Here is a 15,993-nt window from a genome sequence, read left to right as displayed (position 1 = left end):
ACCAGGAACTGAGGGGAATAAGTGTCTGCAAGTTGTTTGGTTTTACATTCCTCCCAGTGCATGGCAAAGAGAGCATTCCTGGGGTCGCAATGAACTGAACTTAACTGTGGTCTGTTTAAAGAGACTGCTATAAATTCAGTCCTTTCACGATTCCAGAATTCTGCCAAGGTATTGCCTCCTCAAGCACCTACTCCTTGATATGCACAGAGAGGTGACATCTCTGGCATCGAAAGTGCAATCCCTATGTGGTTAGGGAGCTAACACTGTATGGGTACCTGATGACTCACCATATGGACTGGCTACCATGCTTGGTATCAGGTGCCCTTCTCCTCACATACTAAATTCCTGGAGGAAAACTGGCAAGGGTGGAGATCAAACCCAGTTGTTGGGACCAACATACAATAATCACAATACACTGTGCAAAACAAGAGTGATGAAATGGCAGAAGCCGTAATCTATGTCCCATGAGTGAGTTAGGCTGTCAGCAGGGAATCTGTAATACAAAATAAGTCTGACAAAAGATAAAATCACAGTGTGAAATTGCTGCACAGGAAAGGAAAAAGTATTTCAATAGCTTAGGGGCCCATACTTGCCACACGTGTACTAAAAAAAAAAGAGTTGTGAGCCGCTTGGCAGGGCTTCCACACCAAATCAACTATAAGGGCTCCAAAACAGTCTCAAGGGCCCTATGATCCACAGTATTAAGGTCCTCTGGGTCTTCACATGGACTGGGGAATCTAAGGTTATTGCCTCTATTTGGGTTATCTCAATACAATTTATGGCAAAGTACTTAAAAATAACTTACGTATATAGTGATACAATTCAGTACTACTAATTTTACTAACAAGTTACACTTACTGGTTCATGAGCTTTCTGTTTCTTTTCCTTCTCTTCTATTTCCTTTTGAAGCTGCTGCTTATGTTCCTCATCTAAATTTTTTAATTTCTCTTGTTTCTCAAACTCCTTCTGCATTTCATATTCTTTGAACTCCTGCCTTCTCTTTTTATCAGCTTCAGCTAGATCAGCTGTTGTCTGTGGGAAAGAGATGTCAGAATTATTTACTTTCTCTCAATAGCACGTGACTAACACCAGACCAGTCTGTAATAGCATGATTCACTACCAGCAGTTATGAGTCTGACTATAATAACTTATATCAATTTCATTTCTACTGTATAATATTTTATTGGTGTTGTTGATGGCCATGAGAGGAGAGGGTGTGGAGTAGGAGTAGGAGTAGGAGTAGGAGTAGTAGTAGTAGTAGTAGTGGTGGTGGTTTTGGTGGTGATAGTAGCAGTAGGCCCTCAGGTCCAGTGGCCAGAAAGAGTGGCCTGTGTGTGCAAGTGGTGCTTCTTGTGTGTGTGTGTGTGTGTGTGTGTTCTATAATGGGACAACTTTTAGTAGTCTGTTTCATTGTGCCTGTTTGTGAATGAATGCCTCCTTTGTGTGGAGTTCAGTTACATATAAAATGTTTCTAACACTGATACTCTCTATCGATTGACCCATCCCTCTTGTCACTTTTCCTCAACTTATTCTCAGCTCTTTCATCTAAGTCAATTATTAATCTAAGTGATGTCTGGGTCTCCAACTATGAATCTTGTGTTTTGTTTCATTCATTGCCACCTATCCTGGAACATTACTGAAAATTTTGATCTATGATTTATATTTCTTAGCAATAGAATGCTGGTATCTTCATAATGTCCGTACTAACCTTTGCAATTAATTTACGCAGATCTTCAATCTGAAAATTTTGATCTATGATTTATATTTCTTAGCAATAGAATGCTGGTATCTTCATAATGTCCATACTAACCTTTGCAATTAATTTACGCAGATCTTCAATCTCAAAAGTATGAGGATTTGAATGATCAAGATGTTCTGGTGGTATCTTGAGGTGTTCTGTGTCAATCCCATTACGAAGTTCATATTCTTTGATTGCCAAATGTCTGAGCCGTTCCAGTTCTTGACGCTTCAATTCATCTAGTTTTGTGCGCACTTGATGATTCACATATTCCAGTTCTTGAGCTATTTTGCCTGTCTACAAAATAAAAGTGTGACTGCAGAATACTGTAATATATATGTATATCTAAAAAGAAAGATGATGAAACTTACCAAACAAAAGCGCTGGCAGGTCGATAGACACACAAACAAACACAAACATACACACAAAATTCTAGCTTTCGCAACCAATGGTTGCCTCGTCAGGAAAGAGGGAAGGAGAAGGAAAGACAAAAGGATGTGGGTTTTAAGGGAGAGGGTAAGGAGTCATTCCAATCCCGGGAGCGGAAAGACTTACCTTAGGGGGAAAAAAGGACAGGTATACACTCGCACACACACACATATCCATCCATACATACACAGATACAAGCAGACATTTATCTGTGTATGTATGGATGGATATGTGTGTGTGTGCGAGTGTATACCTGTCCTTTTTTCCCCCTAAGGTAAGTCTTTCCGCTCCCGGGATTGGAATGACTCCTTACCCTCTCCCTTAAAACCCATATCCTTTTGTCTTTCCTTCTCCTTCCCTCTTTCCTGACGAGGCAACCATTGGTTGCGAAAGCTAGAATTTTGTGTGTATGTTTGTGTTTGTTTGTGTGTCTATCGACCTGCCAGCGCTTTTGTTTGGTAAGTTTCATCATCTTTCTTTTTAGATATATTTTTCCCACGTGGAATGTTTCCCTCTATTATATTCGTAATATATATGTAATTATATATAGAAATAAAAGCTTCAAAAATGCAGGCTAACACTGAAACTTCAATCAAATAGTCTTTCACAGCAAAGAATATCTCAGTTACCAGAAGAAACACTTGTGATAAGAGTTTGCAAGTCACTCTCATAAATACAATGTGGAATAACTGTTCTCTGATAGCAGTTAGAGCAAACAACAGAACTAGGACGGTTGCCTGTTTGGTGTAGGCCAGTGCCGTTTTGTCACTGCTGCCTCTATCCCATACACTATATATATCATTGTATGAAACACTTACTGTTACCATGATGCCTTTCCTGCCCTGTGATCTACAGAGGCCTGGCCCAAATGCACTGCACCATTGAACAGATTGATGCTTGGAAGTACAACACTGTAAATGCCCTTTTTCATAAATTTGTACACAATATTGTACAATGACACTCAGGAATGCGACCAAATTTTTATCTGTTTTGTTTTTTATTCACACACTGATAATTACCTCCAATGAAAGCTTACAAGGGAATGGTCCAATTCCACATGTCACAACCTGCATTGAAATTTGTTGTATATGAAGAATACATCAAAAGAAAAACAACGTCAAAATTTTAGCTGCTAAGACACACCGCAAATACTTTTAAAAAATTGTTAAAATTGCCAAATTTGTAGCTCACCAGACGACTGGAGGAATGTACACCCCTACTGCAGCTACAGCAGACAGTGCACATGCAACACGGCAAGCACCTAGCTTGGACTGATGACAAATTGGTAAACAGATAACGTGGCACAATGCGAATGGAATTGTAAAGCAAATTTTAGTTTCCGCTAACAGTTACTCTGACAAAATTGTTCACAGTTAATATTCACTCAAATCTACACTCGTGTATATCCATAACATCTTGCAGCTGCCTCTGCAGTATTGCAAAGTGTTAACAATGGCAAAAAAACTCTATTAATTTTCTGTTTGTTTATCTCATACATGGTTGTTAATAGCATCCATCTTTATGTAGGATCCAGTTTCACAGTAGTGTAGAAGCCAATTAATGTTTTTAACCTCACAAAGATTAAATATGAAGAATGTAGTATGCAATTGAAATCACCTATTTCCTATGAACATCTACATATGTGTTATTTATTAGTTAATTCCTTTGAAGTTCATTTGAAGGAACTGAGATTAGCTAAAAATTGTGTGGAAAAAATTAAAATAAATAGAAAATAACAGACGATTTCATGAACTGAGGTTTGAATGATGATTGTTGTGCTAATTAACACCCAGAACAAAAATACAGTATCTTGCCAGCTCACGAAAACGTGAACAATATTAACTTTCAGTGACAAAGAAAAGGCTGTAAATTTTTTGGTTAAATTAAGGAAGGAGACAACACTTAAAGTTAAGCAGTGTGCAAAGCTGTTTTCATTTTAAATCTGAAAGTGAACTATATCAATAGAAAAAGATATAAAAAGCATGAAATATGCATCAAAATGGAAATGGCAAAAGCGTGAAAAAAACTATTTGGAAGATATGGAACTGTCATTAACAGGTAATGCTACAGAGAAATTTTTAGCTAGCGTGAAAATGAAGCTTCTTGTTATCCCCTAAAACGCTGAGTATAAAGCCAGTCAGACCGATTTCGAGCAAGAAATGCATTCAAGGCAAATTAGGAGCAAAAATTTAAAAAAGAACTGTTTCGAAGCACAAATTCTGTAATTGACATAGTAAAATCAGGAAAAATGTGAGAGAATAACTTTCAGTACTACATCAGAAACATCATCTGACCAGTTGCAGAAAATAATTCACTGCTTTTGTTGAACTTGTGGTCTGGACGCCACAACACCTCTGCCCTCAAGAGAATGGTGTAAAGACTGTTAACATAATTCAGATACCATCTGGACTGAAAGTATTATTCAACCTTTCTAAAGAAATTTTTCAACAGTGTAAAGGATGTGAATGTATGCTTTCCCGGCGTATACAGCTGGCAAAGAGTTCTTCGGGTTTCGAGCCGGGTGGCGGTGTCTTCAAACTGCGACGTTTCGACGAGTGACATACTCATCATCTTCTGGCGAAGTGCCGAGACTTTGTGGATGCCGGTCCCCAGTTTGAAGACACCGCCACCCGGCTGGAAGCCCGAGAACTCTTCACCAGTGTAAAGGATTTTTTCAGAAACCTGTTGAACAATATAATTTTCAATAGCTGTTTGTGATTTCAGGTTTATCAGCATAATAGTACTGCTAAACTTTAGTCATTTGTGCATAGTCAGTTTGCTTCACCACCATGTTTTACCAATTTGATCAAGTATGCAACACCACATGCAGAACAATGGCCATGACCATTTCTCATGCATCCCAATTCTGTCTAAATGTAACTAGTAATAACTGTGACATGCTTTCTTTTAACAGGTTTAACTGATGTAAGGACAATGTTAGTTTTCATTATCCAATAGACAATTCCCATTATTGTGATGACTAGGGAATAAAGAAGTTAGTAAATTACACACCATTCAAAAAATTATCGTATGAACTGTACTACAGGAACTGTTATAAAATATCTTGTCAACAAATTAAAATTCCAAATTGATCGAAGTCGTTTGTATTGTAACATCATGCACTGCCTTGATTTTCTTTCCTCTACTTGTTTAAATGTCTCTGAGCACTAAGGGACTTAACTTCTGAGGTCATCAGTCCCCTAGAACTTAGAACTACTTAAACCTAACTAACCTAAGGACATCACACACATCCATGTCCGAGGCAGGATTCAAACCTGCAACTGTAGCAGTTACACAGTTCCAGACTGTAGCGCCTAGAACCACTCAGCTACCCCGCCCGGCTTCCTCTACTAGTCACTTGTGCAGTAATTACATCTGCAACAGTTTAGCTGTTGATATGAACTGCAAGTTTTAAAAAATTAATGATTTGAGTCTTTTTGGTATGACTTAAGTGCTTAACATTCACACATGAGTGCACTTCATGTTATGCGACATTACATTCTCTTTGTTCACCAATTCTGTGCTAGGCAGGAAGGGCTGTACAAACAGCTGTTTTAAGTAGCTCTTCATGTGGAAAAAATGAGTAACTTTAACATTAACAAAAAAAGATACTTTCAGTGTGACTTAGTAGCTAAATTTTGACAGTGCATTTCTTATCGTATATTCTTCCTATGTGAAAAATTTCAGGGTAGGTTTCAACATCTCGGATCAGAACATTCTCTTGTTAGAACTAAACAGAATCAAAAGAAACTATCCCAAAAACTACAGCAAAAGGTACTTTAAACACTGATATGGAATTCCACTTACACGAATATCAGCTTCTTCAGCCTTTTCCAATTTACGTCTAAACTCTGGATCACTCTCTAGTGCTGTCACAACTTCTTTCAAGTAACGAGAGTACTCAATTCCAAGGGGTTCCTGCACATACACACACACAAGAGACAATAACTCACTGAAAATAGTATTAAAATTGTATTTTTAAAACTCAATTTAAAAAATAAAATTATGCTAATGATCATCATAATGTGTTCTTTGGATTATGAAGTTCCACGACAAAAAAAAAAAAATTACGAAACTCTATAAGTATTCAAAAAATAATTATAGGAACAATAAGTACAGCATATTCAGTGACATCAATGAAATGTATACAAATCATGCCTTGCTGCAGATCTATCCATTTCGTCAATGCCTGTGGCAAGATGGAAACTGAGACAAACATGTACAAATGGCAAAACGATCCCAATATAATCTGGAAATAGATTTGTATTGCATGTAAAATGTACAGATTAAGTGTGCAGCATGCCTGTAAAAGAAGGCAGGCACATGAACACATTCGAGGTCAATACATGGACCATTCTCTTGTTCTCCAGAATAATGCTGCTGAAGCAGATCAGTGTGTGTGTGATACAGAAAATCTGGGCCATTCCTCATCTGTTTAGTTACATTCTACACACTGATTCCAGAATGATATTATCAGTCTGCAGACTATAAACAAAATGTCAGTCATAATGAATGACATATCATTTACAATACCACAATCGCACCAGGCCTCAGATGCAACAGCAGAAAAACATCATTAAATGGTTATTTACAACACGAAATTTACTGGTACATTCTGATCTGTTAATACACTTCTTTGTGGTATGTGAACTGGTAACCATAACTGATATTCATACTTGACACCTCAAAACTAAAGAGAAGACAACATCGACAATTTTTTTGAGAATTAACAAACTGTCAGTCCCTCTCAGAGGACACTGCCTTATTGTAAGCACCTTCAGTGCTGGGCGGGAGGGTTTGTGTGCTTTGATGATGTTGAGAGCTGTACTGGCAGTAGTGTAGCTACTGGCAGGGTCACCCAAGCCAGAGTGATCTCGACTGAGAAGCCAGATGAAGTGTGTTCCACACCGATACCCCAGCCTCGTAAAATGCAGTGTTGATACCCCTGCCTTGTAAAAAATCTATTATTGTGAATAATTCAACAATGAATGTTGTACTGCCCACACACAGACAAACTGTGTTAGGAAAGAGCAACATGGATTTATTGGTGCTTACATTTGGAACATGGAATGTGTGTATGCTGTTGCATACAGGAGTGTTGAATAGTGTTGCAGAAGAGGTGCTAAGGTATGGAATGGGAATTGTTGCACTGCAGGGAATTAGGTGGAAGGGAAGAGGGGAGATTTATACGCAGAAATTCTCCCCATCTATACAGGAAAACAAGAGAGACAAGGGGAGTACGGAGTTGGGTTTATAGTCTCCAAGGATATGCGTAGATCTGTTATTGCTTTCACTCCATATAATGGAAGAATATGTACTCTGCATATGAAAGGCAAATTTCACAATGTGACCTTTGTGAATATATATGCACCAACAAAAGAATCAGATGAAAATACTGTGGACATCATCTATGATCAACTACAGGAGGTATGGGACAGAATATCCAGATATGATTCCACAATAGCTCTTGGCGACTATAATGCAAAACTGGGAAAGGAAAAGGCATTAAAAAGCATGCTTGGTAAGGAAAGTCTGTATGACGAAACTGATGATAATGGTATGAGGGTTGCCCAGTTTGCTTCTGCAAACAAATAGAGAGCGGTAAGTACCTGTTTTCAAAGGAAAAATATCTACAAAGGGACGAACAAATGAATCATACCAAATAGACCATATATTTATATCAAAAAGATGGGCATCCGATATGGAAAATGAGCGAATTGTGATTCTGACCACTACCTAGTAAGAGCCAAAATGAGAAACTTGCCATGGCTGCCATAGGAAGTAGTACCAGAGTAAACATATGGAATATAGAACAATTGAAAGATAGGTCTACTGTTCAGAAGTACCAGAATAGATTAACAGGAGTTACAAACGAAAGATGGTGGAGATGATAGAAAACAATGGAACTCTATTAATGATGCCATTAGACCAACAGCACATGAAATACTGGGGCAAGCAAGGAGACTTAGGAATGAAGACTGGTATGATGATGAAAGTAGACAGGCAGTGGAACAGAAAAAGGAACCAAGACTGAAATGCTTGCAGCAGAATACTAGATCAAATCAGGCATTGTATAATGAAAAGAAAATAGAGGCAGAAAGGGTATGAAGGAGGAAAAAAGGGAAGCCATGAAGAGAAAGATAGAGGAGCTGGAAGAGCACTACCAAAGGAATGAAAGAAGAAAGTTCTACAAGAAAATTAAAGAAGGAACTCAAGAATATAGATCGAAAATAACAGCTTGGAAGGACAAAGAGGGGAAATTTGCTGACCGATAAACAAGATGTTCTGGATGTATGGAGAGGATACTTCAAGGGGATTTTGGAGGGCAATCCTACCAGGAACAAGCAGCTACTCAATAATACTGCAGATCTGGAAATAGAGGAAAGAGGAACTATGGAAGATAGTGTATTGTTTAAAAATTATGTAACACCAGGAACTGATGAAATAACTGCGTAAGTGCTAAAAAATGGGGGAACTTATCTTCATAAGTGGATCCACAGACTTATTAAGTTCATATGGAACTATGAAAGAATCCCAGAAGAATGGATCTTAGTTGTAATTCAACCAAAACATAAGGAAGGAGAAAAGACCTGCTGTTCAAATTACCGAGGAATTTCCCTGCTAGATGTAACCTATAAGATCTTCTCTAGTATTATCTACAAGAGGTTAGCACCATATGCAGAAGAGATTCTAGGGGAATATCAGTGTGGATTTCGGCCTAATACATCAACAAAAGACCATATATTTGTGTTGAGGCAAATACATGAAAAGGCCTATGAGTATAACATTGAGCTGCATAACCTCTACATAGACTTCAAGCAGGCCTTTGAGTCTCTATAGAGCTCAAATGCTAAATGATTTGCTACTGCTTGGTATACCATCTAAGTATGTCTCACATATTCAAGCAACATTGCCTGATTCCAAGGCTGCAGTGTGAGTAGATGGAAGACTGAGCAATTGGTTTAGCATAAGGCCCCGGGAGTAGACAACATTCCATTAGAACTACTGATGGCCTCGGGAGAGCCAGTCATGACAAAACTCTGCCATCTGGTGAGCACGATGTATGAGACAGGCGAAATACCCTCAGACTTCAAGAAGAATATAATAATTCCAATCCCAAAGAAAGCAGGTGTTGACAGATGTGAAAATTACCGAACTATCAGTTTAATGTCACAGCTGCAAAATACTAACGCGAATTCTTTACAGATGAATGGAAAAACTGGTAGAAGTCGACCTCGGGGAAGATCAGTTTGGATTCCGTAGAAATGTTGGAACATGTGAGGCAATACTGACCTTACGACTTATCTTAGAAGAAAGATTAAGAAAAGGCAAACCTACGTTTCTAGCATTTGTAGACTTAGAGAAAGCTTTTGACAATGTTAACTGGAATACTCTCTTTCAAATTCTGAAGGTGGCAGGGGTAAAATACAGGGAGCGAAAGGCTATTTACAATTTGTACAGAAACCAGATGGCAGTTATAAGAGTCGAGGGGCATGAAAGGGAAGCAGTGGTTGGGAAAGGAGTGAGACAGGGTTGTAGCCTTTCCCCGATGTTATTCAATCTGTATATTGAGCAAGCAGTAAAGGAAACAAATGAAAAATTCGGAGTAGGTATTAAAATTCATGGAGAAGAAGTAAAAACTTTGAGGTTCCCTGATGACATTGTAATTCTGTCAGAGACAGCAAAGGACTTGGAAGAGCAGTTGAACGGAATGGACAGTGTCTTGAAAGGAGGATATAAGATGAACATAAACAAAAGCAAAACGAGGATAATGGAATGTAGTCAAATTAAGACGGGTGATGCTGAGGGAATTAGATTAGGAAATGAGACACTTAAAGTAGTAAAGGAGTTTTGCTATTTAGGGAGTAAAATAACCGATGATGGTCGAAGCAGAGAGGATATAAAATGTAGACTGGCAATGGCAAGGAAAGCGTTTCTCAAGAAGAGAAACTTGTTAACATCAAGTATAGATTTAAGTGTCAGGAAGTCGTTTCTGAAAGTATTTGTATGGAGTGTAGCCATGTATGGAAGTGAAACATGGACGATAACTAGTTTGGACAAGAAGAGAATAGAAGCTTTCGAAATGTGGTGCTACAGAATAATGCTGAAGATAAGGTGGGTAGATCACGTAACTAATGAGGAGGTATTGAGTAGGATTGGGGAGAAGAGGAGTTTGTGGCACAACTTGACTAGAAGAAGGGATCGGTTGGTAGGACATGTTTTGAGGCATCGAGGGATCACAAATTTAGCATTGGAGGGCACCGTGGAGGGTAAAAATCGTAGAGGGAGACCAAGAGATGAATACACTAAGCAGATTCAGAAGGATGTAGGTTGCAGTAGGTACTGGGAGATGAAGAAGCTTGCACAGGATAGAGTAACATGGAGAGCTGCATCAAACCAGTCTCAGGACTGAAGACCACAACAACAACAAGGAAAGGAGTCGGTCAAGAGGACACACACTCTACAATAGGCAGATGAAGTTGCAACTATATAAGGTCATGATCAGGCCAGTAGTAACCCACGGATGTGAAACATGGACGCTAATGAGTGTTGATGAGCAACAGTTCAGGAAATTTGAACGTAGAGTGCTGTGTAAGATTTATGGGGCAGTTCAGAATAATAATGGTTTCTGGAGATCTAGGATGAATGGTGAGCTGGATGGCCTCACACAAGGAGCTGAAATCTTAAGAATTATAAAAAGTAGAAGAACAGCCTGGCTTGGGCATGTCTTCAGGATGGATACTGAAAGAACAACTAAAAAGATTTTTGAATGGAGGCCAATCAGAGGAAGACAGAGAGGAATGCCACGAAAACGGTGGATAGATGATGTGGAAGAAGATATAAAATCACTGAGTCTGAGGATGGTGGACAACTGTGCTGGAGTGGGCAGAATGGAGGAAACTTGTTGACAATGCTAAAAGCCACACAGGGTTGTAATGCCGAGAGAAGTAGAAGAGAACAATCTGTCCGTTTCTGTTAACACATTTAGTGGGGTGAAAATCACCACCACCAACAACAACAACATAAACATGATCAGGCCTAGAGAACCACAGGGGATAACTACCATGTTATCCTCTGCTGATGGTGTCACTGGATGTGAAATAGAGAGGAATGTTAGCAAACTGATGAACCAGCAGCTGTCATCTTTCCTGATCTCTGAGCCATGGCTTTTCTCAAACAGCTCCTCGGTGGACTTCACAAGGCTGTGCAATTTTCCCATCTGAGACCTTTCTTCAAGGACAGAGTTACTGGCAGCATCAAGAACTGGACCCAGGTTTCCTCATGGCAATCCAAAATCCAGACCATTTGAGAAATACGTATGTCACATAAAACACCTCATCCAGCATCCACAAATAGGGGCATATAGAGACATACTTAAAACTGTTTAGCTCACTTTGTAGAATCCACTACAAAAAAAACTATGTGCCACAAGTTTCTCTCATCAAGTACTGTATATACATGAGTTATGAAGGAAATGAACCAACTTCAAAACAGATCTGAGCAAAGGGTACAATTTATTTGTCAAGATCACAAGTTACAAATAAACTGCTCTTTACAGATTGAATCATGAAATAAAACTTGATATGGGCAACAGAAATTTTAACCAAGCTTACCAGATTATCAGTTTCATTTATCTCATTTCCATCAGTTTTTTCATCATTTTTCTTCTGTGTTACAGGTGGTCCAACAGTATCTTGAACAACAAGTAAGGTACAAAGGAGTACCAGGATACCTTTCATCATTTCTGCAACAAATATAACAGCATGATTAATACATCAGGCTACTTATATCAATAATTATGTTATTCAGCAGACACAGTCTGTGTGCATATGTAATTAAAAAAAAAGAAGTTTATAAGGGAGAAAATACTGTAAGTGGCTTAGACTATCAGTATGAAAGATTTGTTCGCCTGATAACACTACTGGATGGATGGGTTCAAGGAACCAAACTATCGCGTCATGTTCTCTCTGTCCTTGGTGAATGAAATTAATAAAATTCTTATAAAAAGGGCAACCAAACTGATCCTTAGTATGTTCATCCAGTATGGAAAAAAAGCAAGAAGGCTAGGATAAAGCCATGTATAAAACAAAAAAGAGTAAACTACCTCAAACTGAAGGGTATTAAATTGAATTAACTGGAGACTTTTCTTGTAACAAGAAGCACAACTTATGCATCTGAGTGGCAGGCATTCCATTCACTATGAAAGACTGGTAAGTAATCAAGGTCAATAAAATGGGACGAAGCAAGATAAAACACTTTAATTAAAACCATAAGGAATGTAAAAGCACAAATGAATTAAAAGGTTTGGTCAGGGGTCAGGCCAATCCTCTCCACCCAGAGGCCAGATAGCAAAACCATATTGCCTGACCTTCAGGTAAAATTACACGAGCTACACTATAAGATAAAACGTAAAATTAGATTTGCTACAAGAATGTCTTCCGCTAAAATTGATTAAATTTCCAGAATGAAACATCCCCAGGCTGTGGCTAAGCCATGTCTCCGCAATATCCTTTCTTTCAGGAGTGCTAGTTCTGCAACGTTCGCAGGAGAGCTTCTGTAAAGTTTGGAAGGTAGGAGACGAGGTACTGGCAGAGGTAAAGCTGTGAGTACCGGGCGTGAGTTGTGCTTCGGTAGCTCAGATGGTAGAGCACTTGCCCGCGAAAGGCAAAGTTCCCGAGTTCGAGTCTCGGTCGGGCACACAGTTTTAATCTGCCAGGAAGTTTCAATGACTAAATTGCTAGTTTCAGAGTTTGGATTATTGTGGTAAAAGTGGGGCACTGTTAAGATGTATGCCACTGATAAGGGATACCACAACTCCAATAACATGTTTAAGAATATACGCATGGGTCACTGTAGTATGGTCAATGCAGAGTCAAAGAATTTTAGGTTCTCAGGACATTCTGCAAGTAGCCATCTTTTATGCTATGTAGCTTGGCATCTGTGATATAGCATTCCCTATTCAATGTAGTCAGGAGTCAGTGGCACAGGATCTTCCTTAAGCCATGAATAGATAATGGCTAACAGTGCCATACTAAACATTCCTATAGTAATGAGTACTGTTCATTGCCACCTACATGTGTGACGATTTAGGTCATTCGGCTATGAATGCACAATCATGGTTGCGAATAATTTTTGAACTCTAATTTGTTCACCGCTGAATTAAACTGTTATCATAGAACATATAGGTCTTTCATGTCTGGGCTGCTGGACTGAAGGATAGAGATACATGAAAAAGATGTACAAATGATCATGTGGGAGATTTCAGGAAGGTCACATATACTTCAGAGTGGACAATGGATTGTGGATGGGCTGATATGATGACACCACCAGTCAAAGGACATGAAAAGTTGAGTGTTGCAGTATGTTGAGGTTCTTACAAGATGTAACTGCGACTAGGATCACTGCCTTTGCTACATGAGAGCAAGGCTTGGGTTCAGGAAATGAATTTTTTGTTAATACAGATCCGATTCTCATTTACTGTCCCTGTTTTCGATCTGTTCTGTGAAGAACTATGATTTTGTATTCAGAAACAATGAGTCATCTGTTCTGCTACACCTACTCTGGGGCATACGTTTATCTGTTTTTTAGTCAGTTTTCCTCCACTAGTGTAGATAAGGAATGAAATATTTTGGGATTATATCTCTGCACTGTGTTGATCTGACCCATCTGGCAAGACTGCTGAGGTAGTCTGACCATCTGCCTGTGCTTCTTCATTCACACATTTTATGTCTTAGTTCCACCCATTCCAGCTGGGTGCTCTCCCCACAGGCAGCACCACCCAACCAGCAGTGGCTAACTGGCCCAACTAACCATTGCACGGAGTCCCAGCATCCAAATTTTGACACCATGTACTCCTGGGCATACACGGAGATTTGACATTTCAGGCAACAACAGTGTGATCTTTGAGTGGTCAAGGGAATATAGCTCTCTGCAGGTATCTTACAACAATAGAAGTATAGAAGTACTAGAGAATTTCTGCCACTTGGATAGTAAAATAACAATATGGCCAAAGCAGAAAATATAATGCAGAGTGGCAATAACAAGAAAGGCATTCATGAAAAGGAACAATTTGTTATACTGAATAAAAAATGTTAAATCTTTCCCAAAAATAATTGCCTGGAGTGTAACCTTGTATGGGAGTGAAAAGTGTACAATAAACACTACCGACAAGATGAGATGAGAAACTTTTAAAACATGATGTTACAGCAGCTATGCAGAAAAGGAGGCTTTCAACAGGATACAACAGTACAGAGAACTGTGTCAAATCAGTATTTAGACTGAAGACCTAGCAACAACATCAGCTACTATGTGACATGAAGTTTATCATCAATATAAATTACAGTAAATTTATTGAGCTCTATCCTCAAGGCATCAGCTAATACAACTCTCATGGACAACCAATGCACAGTTGTGTATCTAAATGTATTTTAACTACGGGACTGAGAATTGTCCATCAGAGGCGTATTAGCATATACTGTTGGGATATACATACTGTTTCTTCAAGCAATATTTATGCACAGTAAATGAAAGCTATAGAAAGTTTACTTCTAAAACACACTATCAGATTTTCGGTTCTACTAAACCTACCAATACAGGACGTAGCTCTCTCTCTCTCTTTTGGTGACTGGCAGGACATAATTCTTAACACCAGTTTCACATGTTCACACTTCATGGGTTTGCAATGAACTTTTGTCAAAAATCACATTATTTAAGCCTGTCATAATGCTATTCAGAATATCATTTCTGCAAATACAATTCACATCCGTCAAACCAGTACGTTCAATTTGTATTTATTCCAAAGTCTACAATAGGGTTTGGCACATAATTTAGTTGAAAAGCATGATGTAAACCTTCCAAGAAGAAGATTAGGGACGACCGAAGTGTCCGATCCCACTCGTTGGCTTTGACCCATGACGTTAAGGCTGTTGTGGTGTGTGACATCACGACAGAGTGGAATTTAGTTTGGGAGAGTGGCGTCTTTGTAGGCATCGTTTTGATGTGATTGGTGGTGCTCTCTGGTGGTGTGTTTACGTGTTGTGTGTTAGGTGCTGTTTTCAGTTTAGTTTGCGTGTGTGGCACGTTTATAGGTGGTGTATTGTTGCGGTCTGTGGTTCTCTCTGGTAGTGTGTTTATGGGTAGCGTGTTACAGTGTGGTATCGGTAGTGACTGTGCTTTCAGCGGAATATTTTTCAGTGAGTTAACAATTTTGGTTTTGTTATGTCGATGTTATTGTAGTTTTTTTCTGTTCGTTGTATGTGAATTTTGGTAAATTATATATTGCTTCCACACACGAGGGATGACTGAGGGTTAACGTTTCATATATTAACGGCTACTCATCTGCAACTAGACAGCAATCAAGAGGGGTGCAAATATGGGTAATGAACTAACCAGATCTTTAAATTACCGTTTCTTCCAACTGTCTGTCTAAAATATATGGAATCTACGCAACGTAAATGTTTCCGAAACTACATTTAGTATTTTTGTTGTTGTATCTTTGTTTTCGTTATCTAAATAAATTCATCAATAGCCAGGAGTAAACATGAATTGCATCATCCATCTCTTCTGAAATGTAGGACGACTTGGGGAAAATTAATAGCGGGGCGTCATATTTGAAAGCGAAAAAATAGTGTACCTATACGCTGGTTGAAGTAACTGATCTTGATTATTAGGAGAAAAAGAATGTCAAATCAGTTTATAACTGAAATATGTCAAATGAGAAAGTGGGCATCTTTTAATATCACGAGCTAATACATTCATATATAATCATTAACAGCACTGAATACTGCTTCCAGTGTACTCACGTCAAATAAAACTGTCACGAAAAT

The 15,993-nt window shown here is 38.7% G+C and overlaps 1 protein-coding gene across 2 annotated transcripts in view; it reads right to left on the bottom strand.

Moving 5' to 3' along the window:
- LOC126480751 (nucleobindin-2) overlaps nucleotides 1-15,993 on the bottom strand; it is an 87,485-nt gene that overhangs the window by 71,287 nt on the left and 205 nt on the right. For both annotated transcript variants that reach the window (XM_050104032.1, XM_050104031.1), the window contains exons 2-5: nucleotides 11,782-11,912; nucleotides 5,975-6,085; nucleotides 1,811-2,035; nucleotides 859-1,032 (exon numbers count right to left, since the gene is read on the bottom strand). In XM_050104032.1, coding sequence (XP_049959989.1) covers nucleotides 859-1,032; nucleotides 1,811-2,035; nucleotides 5,975-6,085; nucleotides 11,782-11,912 — 641 coding nt within the window. The remainder of the gene's footprint in view (nucleotides 1-858; nucleotides 1,033-1,810; nucleotides 2,036-5,974; nucleotides 6,086-11,781; nucleotides 11,913-15,993) is intronic.

Source organism: Schistocerca serialis, chromosome 5, assembly GCF_023864345.2.
Source record: "Schistocerca serialis cubense isolate TAMUIC-IGC-003099 chromosome 5, iqSchSeri2.2, whole genome shotgun sequence".
Lineage (NCBI taxonomy): Eukaryota > Metazoa > Arthropoda > Insecta > Orthoptera > Acrididae > Schistocerca > Schistocerca serialis.
This window is presented reverse-complemented; position numbering and strand designations above follow the sequence as displayed.